A 13,258-nucleotide genomic window follows, 5' to 3' on the forward strand; every position below is an offset into this window, starting at 1 on the left:
AAAAAAAAAAAAAAAAAAAAAAAAAATTTATTATCTTACAGTTCTGGAGATAAAAAGTCCTAAAATTAAGCCTGGCACAGTGGCTCACGCCTGTAATCCCAGCACTTTGGGAGGCTGAAGCGGCCGGATCCCCAGACACAGTGGTGTGTACCTGTAGTCCCAGGTACTTGGAAGGTTGAGGCAGGAGGATCACCTAAGCCTGGGAGGTCAGGGCTGTGATGAGCTGTGATTGCACCACTGCACTCCAGTCTGGGTAACAGGGCAAGGCCCTGTCTCGGAAAAAAAAAAAAAAAAAAAAAAAAGGCCAAAATTAAGGTGTCAGCAGGGCTGGTTCCTTCTGGAGACTTAGGTGTGAGTCTGTGTCCATGCCTTCTCCAGCTTCTCCAGGCCACCTGGATTTCAGCAGCTCGGCCTCTTCCTCTCTCTCACTCTCTCTCATCTCCTCCTGTGACTCTGACCCTGCTGCCTTCTCTTATAAGGCTCCCTGTGACTACACTGGGCCCTCCCAGCAAACCCACAGTAACCATCACATCCCTCACTGGGTCACATCTGCAAAGCCCTTTGCCATGAAGGTAACAGTCACAGGTTCTGGGACTAGGACAGGCACATCTTGAGCGGGCACTCTTCTTTCGACCGCCTCGTTCACACTGGGTGGAATGGCTCATACGCCCAGCAGCCAGAATTGTCCTCTGAAGATGTGTCCTGAGGTCACCGCTCACCATGCACACAGGGCAGCTGGGAGGTGGAGCCGAAGGAGGAACCAGGTGGACCAGCCATTGACCAGAGCGGCATCCAGTCACCTGGTGTGGGTTTCACAGGCCCCGCTGGTCCACAGGGGAGAAGTGCCCGCAGGGCAGGGGACATGGCTGGTCACACACGCCCGGAAGCCATGCGATGACCAGCTGTCCTGCCCACTGATCCCTGTGTATCTAGTTCAGATGGAATTGTCCCCACTCACAGATATTTCGCAGCAAGAGAAGAACTAGCCTTGGATTTAATGATCCATGCTACCCCAAGAAAATGAGAAAAGGAGAGAAGAAGCGTAAACCACAGGCGGGAGAAGCCCGCACATCAGAAAGAGAACGTTGGAAAACAAGTCAAAATTCCTTGTAATCTGGAAGATTCACACCATTGTTCAATCCATTTGGCAATGATTCATTGCACACTCACTACACGTCACGCACTGAGGAAAAGGCAGGGAACGGAACAGACAAAAACCACTGCCCCCAAGGATCTTACATTCTAACACGGGGGCGGGGCACGACAACACCATCAGCAAAACATCTGGTAAACCGGCTGGCAGCAAGGGCAGCGGAGGGAAAGAAAGCCCGGGAAGGCAACAGCCCATGTGCGTGTGACTGCATTTCTGAGCAGGGTGCTCAGAAAGACCAGGTCTGAGAAGGTGAGGGTGGCCGAGGACACAGGCAGGGGAGGGCAGGGTTCAGCGGCGGCCTTTGAAGAAATTTCTTAAAAATCAATGATAAAGCCGGGCATAGTGGCTCAAACCTGTAATCTCAGCACTTTGAAAGGCTGAGGCAGGAATGATGGCAGCAGTGGCCCATCTAGAATGGCCGCTGCCAAGATGCTGGCCGCAGCGGGGAGGCATGGCTGGGCCTCCCATTCCATGGGGCAGGGAGGAGCCCCGCCCTCCCGGGCACTGGGTTCATTTGCGTGCACCTCAACATTCCTGTGCTCTTTGGGGCCCAAGAAGCCCCCCCACAACTCACTGTAGGCTCAGAAGTACCTGCTCCTGCCCCCACTGCGGAGTCTGGTGCTCCCAGTAGCTGGAGCCAGGGCCCACAATCCGCTCCCAGAGGCGTCCCCCTGGCATGGTTGCGAGTCGGGTGAGGGGGGTGCCCCAGGCTGCCCCTGAGTGTCGGAACTGCAGGGAGAACTCGCAGTGACATCGCCTCCCTGTGCCCCGGATGCCGGCCCGGGTACTGTGAGGGCCTAAAGCCTTCACCCTAGGCTGCAAGGAGATGGACAGTGCAGCAGGATGGCTGCAGGAGCACCAGTGGCAGCAGTAGGTCCCCTGTGCCCCATGTCCCCAAGGCTGCCTACTGTGCCATCTCCACCCTCGCATGGCTGGGCAAGACCCACTCCCAGGCCTGGAGCCCCCACAGCCGCCTCAACCTCGCTTCCTGCCGTGTTCCTGGGGGAGCCATGAGGCACCCGGCTGAAGGCACAGCCAGGATTCATGGAACCAGCCCTGGGAAGCATGGTTTATTTGTGCAGGTGTGGGAGCACCGCCAGGTGCAGCCACAGCCATCCAGGTTGCAGCTGTGGGCCCAGGCCTCCTGCTGGTCTTGGGGACCAGGGAAGACCCACTAACACCACAGACTTGGGGGTGTTCCTGCTCCTGGCACCCACTCGGATCTTGGAGTGGGGTTGGGACCAAGCCTGGGTGCTGGTGCAGCCCAGCCAGGTGTGCACCCTCAGAGCAGTGCTGACACACCAGTCCCCCGCCATCTCAGCCCCTCCAGACTTTGGGCACCAATGAGTGTGGGAGGGAGGCCAAGATGGGGCTGGGGGCAGCTCAGTGCTGGCCTGTGGGCACCCCTTGGCACAGCGGCCTGGGCACCATGGGCAGCAGTGGGAGGCAGACAGGCTCCTGGGAGGCAAGAGGCAAGTCCCTGGTGAGGCTCCACCTTCAAGCCAGGGTGGGCCTGAAGGCTGGGGGCTAGGCTGACTCTCCCGAGGACCAGAATGGGGACTTGTGGTGCCTTTTCCGGGCCCACCCATGGCTGCCCATGAACCAGTAGGCATGAATTTCCTCCCCTCTGAGGCCCATAAAAGCCCCAGGTTCAGCCAGAGTGGAGAAGAGGACAGAGGGATGACAGGATGACCAGCTGCAGAAAGGAGCTACCCTCTCTAGGGCCTCCTCTCTGCTGAGAGCTGCAAGCATTGGGTTGACCAACTGCAGAGAGGAGCTACCCTCTCTGCTGAGAGCTGAACACTCGTTGGGATGACCTGCCCGCAGAGAGGAGCCACTTACTCCCAGCCTCCCCTCTGCTGAGAGCCTCTGAGATGTTCTAATACTCAATAAAGCTCCTTTTTGTCTTGCTCACCCTCCACTTGTCTATGTACCTCATTCTTCCTGGACACAGGACAAGAACTTGGGCAAAGGTGCTCCCAGCCACAGAGGTTTCTGGTCAGAATAGCAACACCCCAAATGTCCCATAGCATTTTGGGGGCTCGTCTGGGATCTGTGGAAGGGTGAGCAAAAGTGGATCTTCTCTTTCTGTCCTTTCTTTGTGGTTCCTAAACTCCACAACAGCTAAAATGAAAGAAAAATACCAGGCCTCTGTCAATCAGTTAAAAGTGACGACTAGTCTCCAAGTGCCAGACTCAACACATGGGGGCCAGGCTTGCTGGGGAGGACACTGTTAAGCTCCCATCACCCTCAGGTGTTGGGAATGTTGGCTGTGTTCCAACCCAGTTTTCCTTCATGGAAATCTAGCTGTCACGTGGGACCAGAAGGAGGTCCTAGAGCAACTGGGGGTATCTGGCTGAGGTTACCCCTTGGTGTTATCCAAAGGCCCCTGGACTGACTCCAGTCCCAAGCCTCCCATGAAGGTGTTGGCACGAGGACCTCCACTCTTTCCTATCGTTCTTTTCTTTCTTTCTTTTGTGACTGTCATGGTTCCTATCTCTTCTTTATGTACGATGTTAAATGTTAAGGATGTTGTTGCAAACCAGAAATATTACTGGGTAGAATGAGCATTTGGCTAAGTCATCAAAACTATAAAGTGGAAGGTTAAGAATAGCACAGATGAAGCCAAGTGTGCCTCGGTATCTGTATATAAATTTGTGGCAAAAATGTTCTTGTCATTTCCTTGGTCGCCAACTTGGTGCCAAACACCTTGAGACCCAGAAGAGAAGCATGGTCTCAGGAAGGAAGCTTTTCTGTAAACGTGAGACCCAGAAGAGAAGCATGGTCTTGGGAGGAAGCTTTTCTGTAAATGTGAGGGCCAGTGGTCTGAGGCCTTGTGTGTGCAGGCTTTCTTTGCTTTGCAGGGTAACTTGGACCTTTACCTCTGTTGTAGGATTGATCCAGCCCTCCTAGTGGCTGTCTCAGGAGAGGCTGCAAGAGGCAATCCCAGGGAAACAGAGAAGCAAACCCCAGAGGCACCTCCAGTGGAGGAATCAAACCCTCCACTCCTCCCTATCCAGGTTCTCTCTCGATCTTTCCCCAGCCTAGAAATCCTCACTTTAGGCAGTTCCCAGTCAAATTAAGGGAGATCTTGGCAAGTTTTTAGATGGCCCTGACAGATAAATAGAGTCTTTCCAGAACTTAACCCAAGTATTTGAGCTCTCCTGGAAGGATGTCATGTTACTTCTGAATCAAACCCTGACCACTTCTGAAAAGCAGACCACCCCGTAACTGGCAGAGCATTTGGGGGATGAGCTGTATATCTTACATAGTGCCAGGGAAGAGGAAACGCTTTATCCAATTGGAAAAATAGCAGTACCATTGGAGGACCCTAAATGAGACTCCAACAAATGGAAAAATGGAGGATGAAACACTTTCAGATGTGATACTGGAGGGCTTGTGAGGGACTGGGGCTGGGCCTCTCAATTGCACTGGGCTGGAGGGCTTGTGAGGGAATGGGACTGGGCCTCTCGACTGCACCGGGCTGTCCGTGGTAGAGTAGGGATTGGCCCCACTGCCTTCCCGGGGGATGGCAGCGGCCTTGGTGAAGGGTGCCTCTCTGTCTCCTGATTCAGTCAATGAACAGCTGGTCCTAGGGGATAAGGGGATGAGTTTATTGCACAGGCAGCCCCTGATGTCAGGGGACATATAATAGGGAAGCAACAGCGGGAATGGGTTATGGGACCAGATGGTACTTTGGGGGCATCCTGGGAGGGGCAACCTCGGTTTTTTGCAGTGGGGACTGGGAGGAAGTCCAGGAAAGAAAGGGAAGACAGAGGCTCTAATAGCCACCCTGTGGGCTCATGGACCCCAGAATCCCTGGATACACCTGTGACGGCTGCAAATGTGTTGGGCCAGGGCCCTTCAGGAGCATTTCCAGATCGTGCAGGGAGGAGGGCCCTTCAGGAGGGTTTCCAGACAGTGCAGGGAGGCCACCTTGGCCCTGTCCAGTTTGCCTTGGGGATCACTGGAGGACAGACTGTCCCTGGAGACATGGGTTGCCAGACCTAGGGCCGGTCTCCCAAATGGTACAGCAGGACTGATGGGTTCCCAGGCTCCTCTCCCCAGCTCCAGTCGTCCAGACCACCGCTGTCATTCAGGAGCCCCAGGGATTCTGGGGGATTCAGGAGCCCCAGGGATTTTGGAGGAGGATGGACCACCTCCCGGACTCCAGAGCAGGCCTTTCAGTTCTCCTCTCCAATCTGGGCCCCCCTCCCCATCTCTTGGCACAACTGTGAGTGGCATCTCAGGCCTCCTTCCTCCACCATGTCAGGTATCAACATAGTCTTGTGAATACGGGGAGCTTTTCTATGGAGGGTTTAACGTTTTTTCTTTTCAAAAGGCACCTTCTTAGGCCAGGCCCCCAGTTCCTGGGACTTCCTTCCTCCCCCTTGTTTGAGGAGGACCTGGCCCCACAGCTCCACCTGTTTATAACAGAAAAGCAGCAGAGAAGCTGCCGCCACCTGTTAGTAGCTGCAATTTGGTGAGGGACACTTGGGACTAATTTAATGGGTCCCTACACTCTCCTGAGGCCAGACTCCAGGAGAGCCCCCGGGAGATGCCCCACCCGTCTCGGACATATGCGCCCTTTCCCAGAGCGGTGCCGGGGCAAAGGAAGAGCCCGGGACTCATCCGATGAATGAGTGGATGGACGGATGGACAGACTGACCAACAGGGCGGCAGCGGATGGGGTGTGTGCAGATGAAAGGTGTCCCCCCAAGAGCCTACTGGGGCTGTACCCCTCAGCTACCTTCCATGCCAAGGACCAAGGCCAGAGACCTCAGAGCTGCCCACCCACAGGCCCGGGGCAGGGGCAGGGGCCACACTCCGTAGGGTGAGGGGTGGTGCCCATAGGCAGCAGGGTAGGCTCCGTGGAGGGGCTGGGCCCTGGGCTGGACTTGGCTGGAGCCCAGGTCGGAAGGTTTGCAAGCGTGGGCGCCAACAGGAAGCACCAGGACGCTTGCCTCTGGGTGAGCTGTGCCCCCACACTGGGTCCATCAACCACCAAGGGGCCCCCCTAATGCACTCCCCACCCCACCGCTGCAGGCGGTGGGAACTGAGGCAGCCTCCCAAGCCTCTCTGTGCACCAGCACACTCCTGAATTCGGTTTTGACTATTATTTTGCTTCCAATGTCCTCACACCTTTCTCCCCAGACCCTCCCCCTTCTGCTCCTTAAGACTCCCACCCCATCCAGGCAGGCTCTGCCCTGTAGGTTTGTGCCTGTGCCCTCCCACAACTCCAGGCATGCACCTGGCAGCTCCGCCCCCGACCTGGGCCCAGCCCACCTTCTCTGTGAGTGCCTCCCATGCCCCCCACGCTAAGCCCACTGCACCCCGAAGCCCTCCTGCGCCCTCTCCCACCTCCTCTTGGGAGGTGATTGACAGGCCACCTGCCACCTGGGATCCATCTAAGAGCAGTGCTCACTTACCCTTGGAGGCCCTCATGTTCCGGGTTCTCAACCCGATTGTGCACCCAGAGCGACCTGAGGCTACATGTAGATTCCAGGCCCCACAGACAACCGCCTCCTCCAGGAAGCCCACCACCTCCTCCAGGAAGCCCACCGCCAAGCCCTCGTCCAGGGCTCCTGTGCCAGGAACTGGTTCCAGGGAGAGTGAGACACTCGGGGCTGGTCACAGGGGTCAGATAAGACTCCTCCGAGCCTGGGGCTGGAAGCTGCAGTGGTGGTCTAGCAGGCATCGCCATCCCTCTGACCTGGCTGCAGTGAGGGAAGGTGCACCCCAGATTCCTGGCTTTGCCAAAACTGTGCCTGGCGGGGACCACGCATCCTCAGGGAGGCGCCGCAGCTCTGGGGGGACACCCGCAGCCCTCTCTGCCAAGGGGAGGAGGGAAGGTCGGCAGAGCTGGCCCTGAGGGCCCTGCAGGCCACCGGGCACCAGCGTTCCCATCACAGCTCCAGCCGCACGGAGCCCTCCACTGAGCCCTTCAGCCTGACCGGGCTGCAGAGGCCCTCCAGGCTGGCTTCCCCTGTCACGCGGCCCCGCCTGGCCTCTGCAGGGCCCCAGGTGGGCCTGGGGTGGACCTGGATGCAGGGCGGGGCCCAGTCCATGCCAGGCACATACCTCCAGGCCCGCTCTGTGCCGCACAAACTTGTCTCCCAGGATTTTTCCACACGAAACTCGTCTCCCAGGGAATCAGCCAGTCTGATGAGCTGGGCGTTCCCACCCCGCCCTCCGGGGCCCCCACAGTCCTGTCCCACCGCAGAGGCTGCCCCGCACGCGCCGGGCCAGGGATGGAGCCCAGGACACCTCAGCTGTCAGCAGTGGCCTCTGGGATGAGCTGGGAGGCTGGCGGGATCCGGACCACGGGCAGGGTAGGTCTCCCACCCCTGCCCCACCACCCCGACCCCACCTGGTGGCCTAGCCCAGGCCTCACCTGTCCTTTCAGTGGGCCCTCCCCTCCCCCTTTAACCCCCAATGCTGATTTCCGACTCCCACCTCTAGCTTCCTCCCCCTCAGCACTGACCTCACCCTTAATGCTGCTTCCTAACCCTGGCTCCACCCTCACTGCGGGGCAAGGGTATGCCCTAGAGAAGAGCCCAGAGCCCGGGTCCAGGGTCCAGGGAGAAGCAGCGGCTGTCAGATGAGCTCGTGAGAACCCAGGAGTTGTCACAGATGTTCAGCTCCCACCCCCAACCCTCCTAGGCTTATCCCCACCCCCCCATCCACCAGGGTCCTGTCCCGGAGGCCAGAGGGTCTCAGAACCTGCCTGCTGGCTCCCCTGGCTGTGGTGCTCGAAGGACACCTTCTGGGCACAAGCCCTGCTTGGTCTGGGCCTCCCTCGCCACCCCACCCCCACCCTCGCTCCCTCTCCATCCCAGCCACTGCTCTCCCAGACCCCCTGGTTCTTCCCCACACACCGCTCCTGCCCCAGCCTGGCATGCGCTGACAGGAGTGCAGGCCCCTCTGAGTCAACCCCCTGGGGCAGCCCCGCCCCCCTGCATCCTGACTCATGTGCTGGGAACGGCCTCTCACCCCAGGGCCTGGGGGGCAGGAGCAGTGGTGGCCAGGGTTCCAGAAGCCAGAGAGGGTCAAGTCAGCCCTTTGGAGGCCTCTGTGGGGGGTGAGGGGGTCCTGAGGGTGAGTTCCATGGTCTGCAGGCCTCAGGGCAGGGCCGGTCCATCCACATGCTTCCTGGTGGGGAGGGGGCTCTCTGAGTTCCAAGCACCAGGGCCTCCATGGAGTCCGGTTGTACCCTAAAGCTCCGTCCCTCCATCCTGTGTCCTGACCCCTGGCACTGACCCCTGGCCCCCCACAGTGTCTCCTGCCAACCCCTTCCTAGGCCTCACCCCCGCCTCACCAGCAAGGCTGGGCTACGTGGAGGCTGTCTGGTCCTGGGAAGTACCCCGGGCCCTAGACCCCCCAGGGAGTGGGACACCCTCCCCTTCATGCTGGAGGTGGCAGGACATAGCCCCCCTCAGGCCCTCTGCCCTTCCCTGACACTCAGGACACAGAGGGCCCCTCTGTCCCAGCCCCACGACAAAGGGCCCAGTCCGGCCTTTACAGGCTGAGAACAAGAAGCACCCAGGCCCCCGTGGCCCTGTCGTGGGATGGGAGAAAAGGAGGCAGGAGGCCAGGCTGGGACCTGGGGCCATGCAGGGCCTGTTCTTCCGCCCAAATTCCACCTTAAGCAGGCGGCGGCCCCTCCCTCCCACCTGGCCAGGTGTCCCCGCCCCCAGCTGTGCTCAGGGCTGGGCAGGCGTCTGTCTCCAGGCGGCTCTGGGTGAGGCTGGCGGGGCGGGGACTTCAGGGAGAGGGCCTGGAGGGACAGGACGTGAAGATAGTTGAGTTTGGAGGCGGCCGCCAGGCCCAGGCCCGGTGGACCTGCCGCCATGCAGGATGGTAACTTCCTGCTGTCGGCCCTGCAGCCTGAGGCCGGTGTGTGCTCCCTGGCGCTGCCCTCTGACCTGCAGCTGGACCGCCGGGGCGCGGAGGGACCGGAGGCCGAGCGGCTGCGGGCAGCCCGCGTCCAGGAGCAGGTCCGCGCCCGCCTCTTGCAGCTGGGACAGCAGCCGCGGCACAACGGGGCCGCTGAGCCTGAGCCTGAGGCCGAGACTGCCAGAGGTAGGCCAAGGCACAAGGCAGGTGCCGGGCGGAGGGGACCGCGGCGGGGACGATGGTGGCGGAGAGAGGTGTCTGCGGGCGGAGGTGGTAGGGCGAGGGCAGAGGCCGCAGTGAGGCTGGCTCCTGACTCACCAGGCCTCACACTGAGTCACGCACCCCGCCCCAGCGGGCGTGGGGAGAAGCCATGGGTGGGGCTCCCCATCCAAGCAGGGACCCCCGGGTCCTCCAGAGACAGAGCCTGGCCGGGCCCCACCTGTGTCCTCAGCCTAGAGCCTCCCCTGTGGGGGATGACAGGGAAGGCTGGCACATGGCAGGCGGGCCAGGCACCTCAATCGGCAAACCCGGAACACGCACGCGACTGCCCCAGAAGCACAGGCTAACGCGAGGTCTCAGGGACACACAGACACCCACGCTTCTCCCACACCTCATGGGAATGAGCAGAACAGAAAAGCGGGGAGAGGTGTGGGGGGGGCTGGGAAGTCCTGGAGGAAAGCCAGGCCTGTCTGGACCAGGGGCTCCCTGAGGAATTAGAGGGGAGGGCCCCGCTGGAGTGACCCAGATTTCTCCGTGGGAACAGCAGGTGGAGGAGCACCCCTCGGTGCCAGCCAGACCCACCTGTGGTGGAATCCTGGCCCCACTCATGCGAGTGCATGTGCATGCGTGTGAGTGTGAGTGACAGGAGCACACAGATGCTATGGGTTGAGGGCAGTGGTTCTAGAATGTCATTTCCTCCTTAGCCAGCTACAGCAACAGGGATTAAGGTCAGACAGTAAGAGGAACCTCCCAGAATGCCAGGGACCCAGATGCCAGTTCATCATGGTGTTTAGAGGGGACCCCCAGGAATGGTCTCCAGCTAGTGGCTGGGGGGAAGTGAAGGTCGCCCAGTGGAGGGGCCGGCCCGGCAGCCTGGACTGTGGGGTCCTCCCTCCAGGGGCCTCAGCCTTGCTGGTGACCAAGTCGGGTGCCCAGGGGTCATGGGGTGGAGGACAGTGAGGGAAGGGTTAATTACCACTCTGGCTACCCTGCCAATTAGAGGGGGGTGGATTATAATTGCGGGGTGGGGGTGAGGTCCCCAGGCTGGGGCGTGCCCCCACTCCGGGCTGGGCCTCACGAGCGTCAGAGAGGTAATAGCCCCGGCCCAGAAGCCCCATTAACCAGGGTGAGTCTGGGGCCCCTGCTGTGGGGGTGTCCCCAACAGAGCATCCAGCTCTGGGCAGAGTTGTGGGAGGGCCACGGCCCCCTTCCCTGTATCCCACACTGAGCCCCTCAGCCAGGTCGCTCTGCTGGGCCTTCTCATGCCCCCACCATCAGCCCGTCCTCTCTGCACCCACCCACGAGTCCATCCCTCTCCCCACTCACCATCCACCTGTGGGACCCTCTGTTGTCGCCGGCTCTCCCACCCCTTCGTCCGTCCTTCCAACAGTCACAGCAGCCCTCCCATCCTCCTCCTGCCTGTCTCTCCATCCACCCTCCGCCCTCCACCCGCTGCCCACCCGCCTGTCTGTCCACTCACTGTGGAGTCGGGCTGACGAAGCTGCCCTTGGCGTGTGTGTGGCTAGATGGGGTGGGTGTGGCCCCTGCCTCGGGCTCTGCTGGGTGGGAGAGAGCACTGCAACAGGGCGTACTGGTCCAGGGAGACAGTGTCACTCTCCTGTGACTGGGCACAGAGGAGATTTGGGCACAGCAGGGGCTCAAAAGGAGTCAGTGTGAGTCGGGGCAGGCCAGGCTGGCTTCCTGGAGGAGGAGGCTGGGCGCTGTACCATGGCAGGGATTGGAGAACTGATGTCAGAGTCCCTGGCACATTCCTCCAGGCGACCAGGAGGTCAGTGGGTGAGCGCATCTGCCTTCTTGGGCAGAGGAGGCACAGCTGGGGGGTGGGCTGTGGAAGGTGGACCACCAGGGCTGACACGTGAGGAGACCCGGCCATGGCAGGAATGGGGAGGCCCTGGCCCCAAAGCCCCTGGCCTCCCTGCCCTGGATTGAAGGCTGCTCCTGGGGTCGCGAATAGCGTTGGAGTGGTGGGGAGGGGGCAGGAGGCTGGGGCTTTGCTGTGTGGCAGAGCTGGGCTACCACCATCCCTCTCCACAGGCACATCCAGGGGGCAGTACCACACCCTGCAGTCTGGCTTCAGCTCTCGCTCTCAGGGCCTGAGTGGGGACAAGACCTCGGTGAGCAATGGGCCCAGCCCGAGGGGGACGATCGGAGCTCTGCAGTTCAGAGAAGGGGAGGCTCTGCGGCAGGGCTGGACACAGGTGAGCCCAGGCACGTCCTCACCGCCCCCTCTCGACCCACAGGGCTTCCGGCCCATCGCCAAGCCAGCATACAGCCCGGCCTCCTGGTCCTCCCGCTCCGCCGTAGACCTGAGCTGCAGTCGGAGGCTGAGTTCTGCCCACAACGGGGGCAGCGCCTTTGGGGCTGCTGGGTACGGGGGTGCCCAGCCCACCCCTCCCATGCCCGCCAGGCCTGTGTCCTTCCACGAGCGCAGTGGGGTTGGCAGCCGGGCCGACTATGACACGCTGTCCCTGCGCTCGCTGCGGCTGGGGGCCGGGGGCCTGGACGACCGCTACAGCGTGGTGTCTGAGCAGCTGGAGCCTGCGGCCACCTCCACCTACAGGGCCTTTGCCTACGAGCGCCAGGCCAGCTCCAGCTCGAGCCGGGCAGGGGGGCTGGACTGGCCCGAGGCCACTGAGGTTTCCCCGAGCCGGACCATCCGTGCCCCTGCCATGCGGACCCTGCAGCGATTCCAGAGCAGCCACCGGAGCCGTGGGGTAGGTGGGGCAGCGCCGGGAGCCGTCCTGGAGCCTGTGGCCCGAGCGCCATCTGTGCGCAGCCTCAGCCTGGCTGACTCGGGCCACCTGCCGGACGTGCGTGGGTTCAACAGCTACTGTGGCCATCGAACCCTGCAGAGACTCAGCAGCGGGTGAGCGTCTGGGCCTGGCACAGGGAGGGGGCTTCTGCCACGGGCCCAGCCTGAACCCAAAGTTAGCCTGACCCTTGATCCCTGGCTCCACAGTTTTGATGACATTGACCTGCCCTCAGCAGTCAAGTACCTCATGGCTTCAGACCCCAACCTGCAGGTGCTGGGAGCGGCCTACATCCAGCACAAGTGCTACAGCGATGCAGCGGCCAAGAAGCAGGTGATCACCTGACCACCCACTCACTGCCCCTGGTGACCTCCCTCAGGGCCCCACCACCTCCCACTGACCTCTGCTCACTGACCACCCTTCATGGTCCCCAAGCTGACCAGGCAGACCCCACCGTGTCCAGAGCCCCCTCAGCAGAGGAAGAGCAGGAGGGTACAATTTGGATACACGTGCATCACCTGCATACATCTGCATACACCTGCGTTACCTCCGTACGCCCGCAAACACCACCTCCATACACCCACATACACCTGCATCACCTCCGTACACCCAAAACACCTGCGTCACCTCCATACACCCGTATACATCTGCATCACCTCCATACACCCGTATACACTTGCATCACCTCCGTACACCCGTATACACCTGTGTCACCTCCATACACCTGTATACACCTGCATCACCTCTGTACACCTGTAGACACCTGCATCCCCTGCATATCTACATCAACGCACCTGGACCCATCTGCACACACGTGCATAGTCTGTATCCATCCACATACATCTGTGCACCCCCATATGCCTGTGCCCGCAGGCCCGCAGCCTTCAGGCTGTGCCTAGGCTGGTGAAGCTCTTCAACCACGCCAACCAGGAAGTGCAGCGCCACGCCACAGGTGCCATGCGCAACCTCATCTACGACAATGCCGACAACAAGCTGGCCCTGGTGGAGGAGAACGGCATCTTCGAGCTGCTGCGGACACTGCGGGAGCAGGACGATGAGCTTCGCAAAAACGTCACAGGTGCTGCCTGTCCCCTCCTCCACCTGTCCTTCCTCCACCTACCCCCTCCTCCACCTGCCTCCTTCCACCTGCCGCCCTCTGCCCCCCTCCACCTGTCCCCCCTCTGCCTTCCCCTCTCCCCCTGCCCCCTTTCACTTGCCC

General features: G+C 60.8%; 1 protein-coding gene across 1 annotated transcript in view; it reads left to right on the forward strand.

Moving 5' to 3' along the window:
• Positions 1–8,891: 8,891 nt before the first annotated feature.
• The window catches only part of PKP3 (plakophilin 3), an 8,078-nt gene continuing 3,711 nt past the window's right edge, over positions 8,892–13,258 (forward strand). The window contains exons 1-5 of the mRNA XM_017893989.1: positions 8,892–9,235; positions 11,324–11,403; positions 11,530–12,155; positions 12,249–12,372; positions 12,913–13,117. Coding sequence (XP_017749478.1) covers positions 9,004–9,235; positions 11,324–11,403; positions 11,530–12,155; positions 12,249–12,372; positions 12,913–13,117 — 1,267 coding nt within the window. The 5' untranslated portion in view covers positions 8,892–9,003. The remainder of the gene's footprint in view (positions 9,236–11,323; positions 11,404–11,529; positions 12,156–12,248; positions 12,373–12,912; positions 13,118–13,258) is intronic.

Source organism: Rhinopithecus bieti, unplaced genomic scaffold, assembly GCF_001698545.2.
Source record: "Rhinopithecus bieti isolate Rb0 unplaced genomic scaffold, ASM169854v2 scaffold_25906, whole genome shotgun sequence".
NCBI classification, from domain to species: domain Eukaryota; kingdom Metazoa; phylum Chordata; class Mammalia; order Primates; family Cercopithecidae; genus Rhinopithecus; species Rhinopithecus bieti.